This window comes from Penaeus japonicus, unplaced genomic scaffold (assembly GCF_977035675.1).
Source record: "Penaeus japonicus unplaced genomic scaffold, GWHDUDI00000001_assembly GWHDUDI00000022, whole genome shotgun sequence".
NCBI classification, from domain to species: Eukaryota; Metazoa; Arthropoda; class Malacostraca; order Decapoda; family Penaeidae; genus Penaeus; species Penaeus japonicus.
Window position 1 is genome coordinate 29,827,067 of NW_028234424.1, and position 2,500 is coordinate 29,829,566.

General features: G+C 32.5%; 1 protein-coding gene across 20 annotated transcripts in view; it reads right to left on the reverse strand.

Annotated features, from left to right (window-relative positions):
- Positions 1–2,500, reverse strand: part of bel (ATP-dependent RNA helicase bel) — a 35,000-nt gene that overhangs the window by 25,090 nt on the left and 7,410 nt on the right. For 8 of the 20 annotated variants that reach the window (XM_086549800.1, XM_086549795.1, XM_086549798.1 and 5 more), the window contains exons 2-3: positions 742–874; positions 1–36 (exon numbers count right to left, since the gene is read on the reverse strand). The exon at positions 1–36 is cut by the window's left edge and continues 90 nt beyond it. In XM_086549800.1, the coding sequence (XP_086405926.1) occupies positions 1–36; positions 742–874 (169 nt within the window). The remainder of the gene's footprint in view (positions 37–741; positions 875–2,500) is intronic. The other 12 variants (XM_086549797.1, XM_086549799.1, XM_043019866.2 and 9 more) reach the window with 2 other exon arrangements.

Consider the following 2,500-nt stretch of genomic DNA (forward strand, 5'->3'; position numbering starts at 1 on the left):
CACCGAAACCGTCCCTAGAATTCCTATCTGAAGTATCTGCCAAAAGGAGGCAATACATGGCAACGACCTGCTCTTATCACCCTATCTTTAAGGAGTCCTTATGAAGTTCTACCAAAAAGAATATTATCCAGGGGTGGATGGGAAAATATTCTTATTGGCTCTGAAAACAGTATGTAGCATACACAAAAGAAGGAGAAACAGATAGAGAAAACAAATAAAATAAAGATGCATTGCTCATACAAATTAAGATCTAAAATAGTTCAGAAAATACTGCATAAATTATAAAAGCTTCATATCACTTAGCTATAAAAAAAAAAAAATTCAAATGCAACTTAGACAACTTTGACACTGTAATAAGCTTCATCATGCATAGAAAATATTAAATAAAAAAGACTATCCACCAACCTACTGACTAGATTCTCACGACATGGGCAAACCATTATTAAAATTACCAAAAATAACCTTTTAAACAATAAACCAAATGCATTATATTTATCTTCTTGTATGAAATCAGACAAGCAAATTCCAAATATAGAAATAGAAGTAATAATTACAGTAATATTATGAAAATTATAAGAAAAAAGTAATATTGAAAGAAAGAATTGAAAAAAAAGGAAAAAAGTGGTAACCTTAAAACTCCTGATTGTGACCTATCAGATCTTTTGAGACTGCCGTGAATACCTAGTTCACATGGACTCTAGACAGGTATGTACTTTCTTTCCCACCATGTACACATCTCACCTGGGGGCGGAGCGTCCTCTAGGCGATTCCTTAAGTGGGGTGGGACGTAGCGGCCACCTCCCCTACTGCCACCTCCCCGCCCGCCTCCACGTTGACCAATGTGGTCTCGCCCCTCCAAGCCTAGACCAGCAAACTGTTGGGGAAAGACAAAAAAAAATTGAAGGTTAAAAAAACACCTTTATCATATGTATGATGTAGAGAAAATGCATGTTACGTATGATGTATAAATACTTCAGTCTTTAGTAGCATCATTTATGAAACTGGCTTCTCTAATAACACACTACAAGCATCAAGAAAATTTATGAATTGTTTGTAAATACGCAAATAAATTTCAAGTATTGAATTATCACTATAATACATAGAAATGCACTGATGTATGTGTGCATGAGCACAAACAAATGCATAATGTATATAACTAGTTGAAGAGTGTCTGCACAACCTTGGGGATGTTATGGTAAGTGAGACTGAGGTGTCTGAGTGGGAGTGGGAAAGATTGAGGAGACAGACATGAAGGAGGAAGAAGGATCATAAGGAAGGAGCATGATGAGAGTACCAGAATGGCCACATCACCACCACCCCCTGAAACAGTTTCACTCCCTCCCTCACTCACTCACTCACTCATGTGCACATGCATGCGCACATACATACATACAAATTTACAAACATACATACACACATGCACGTGTGTTCATCATTATTTCATCCTCCTCCTTTCTTCTATAGGGTGAATCAATTTGTTATGTATTTTCTGTGTACTTATTTGTTATTAGTTCCTTTGCAAACTTTGTGCTAATTGGTGACTTTTAAGATCTTGAAGCAAATCAAGATAAACTTAGCGAACAAATAATCCAACAAGACTTTGTTTATTTTTAAAGAATTACCAAGGAACCTTTGATACATCAAATGAAATCTTGCCATATTATTTCCTTCATATGATTCATCAATGTTGCAATGCTTACATATAGAAAGGAACTAAAAATGTGAAGAGTTACAGCTCATGGTATTGTAGCCACCAACCAACACTATCATATCCAATACAGTCATTACTATCAGTAGATCTAGTATCTTGGCATATCTGAATCCCTTCCTACCTGTTTACATTACTCGTGAAGAAAGGCTAGTTATATTAATAACTTATTTTTTCCAAACAAAATAGGTACTGAATAATTTCAAACCACTTATACATCCACTATCCTTGATCTCCCATATACCATAGTATGCATTATATATATATATATATATATATATATATATATATATATAATTTCTTAAAAAAAAAAAAACTATACATGCCAAGCTAGAAAGTACTACTGAAGGACATCACATAGTTTTTAACACACAGCACTGATCCCAATATTTTTTTCAAGGATACAGAAATCTTTCTTCACATACACATACACATTTTATAAATATATATATATATATATATATATATATATATATATATATATATATATATATATATATAAGTAGAAAAAAAAAACAAATATATATATATATATTTACATATATATATAAATATGTATTCACACATGGCTTAACATAATATAAACAAATATGGCCATTGTGACAAATATATCTATAATTTCTACATACCCTGTTAAGAAAGTACAATTTCCTACTCCAATAAACTTCATAATATATGTAACTAATAAATATACAAGTCCCCACTACCCACATCTAAATTACTGGTAGGAACTATAATCTGTCAGTAGATAACATCTTTTCCTTAGGCAAATTTTTTCACATTTTCAATTCA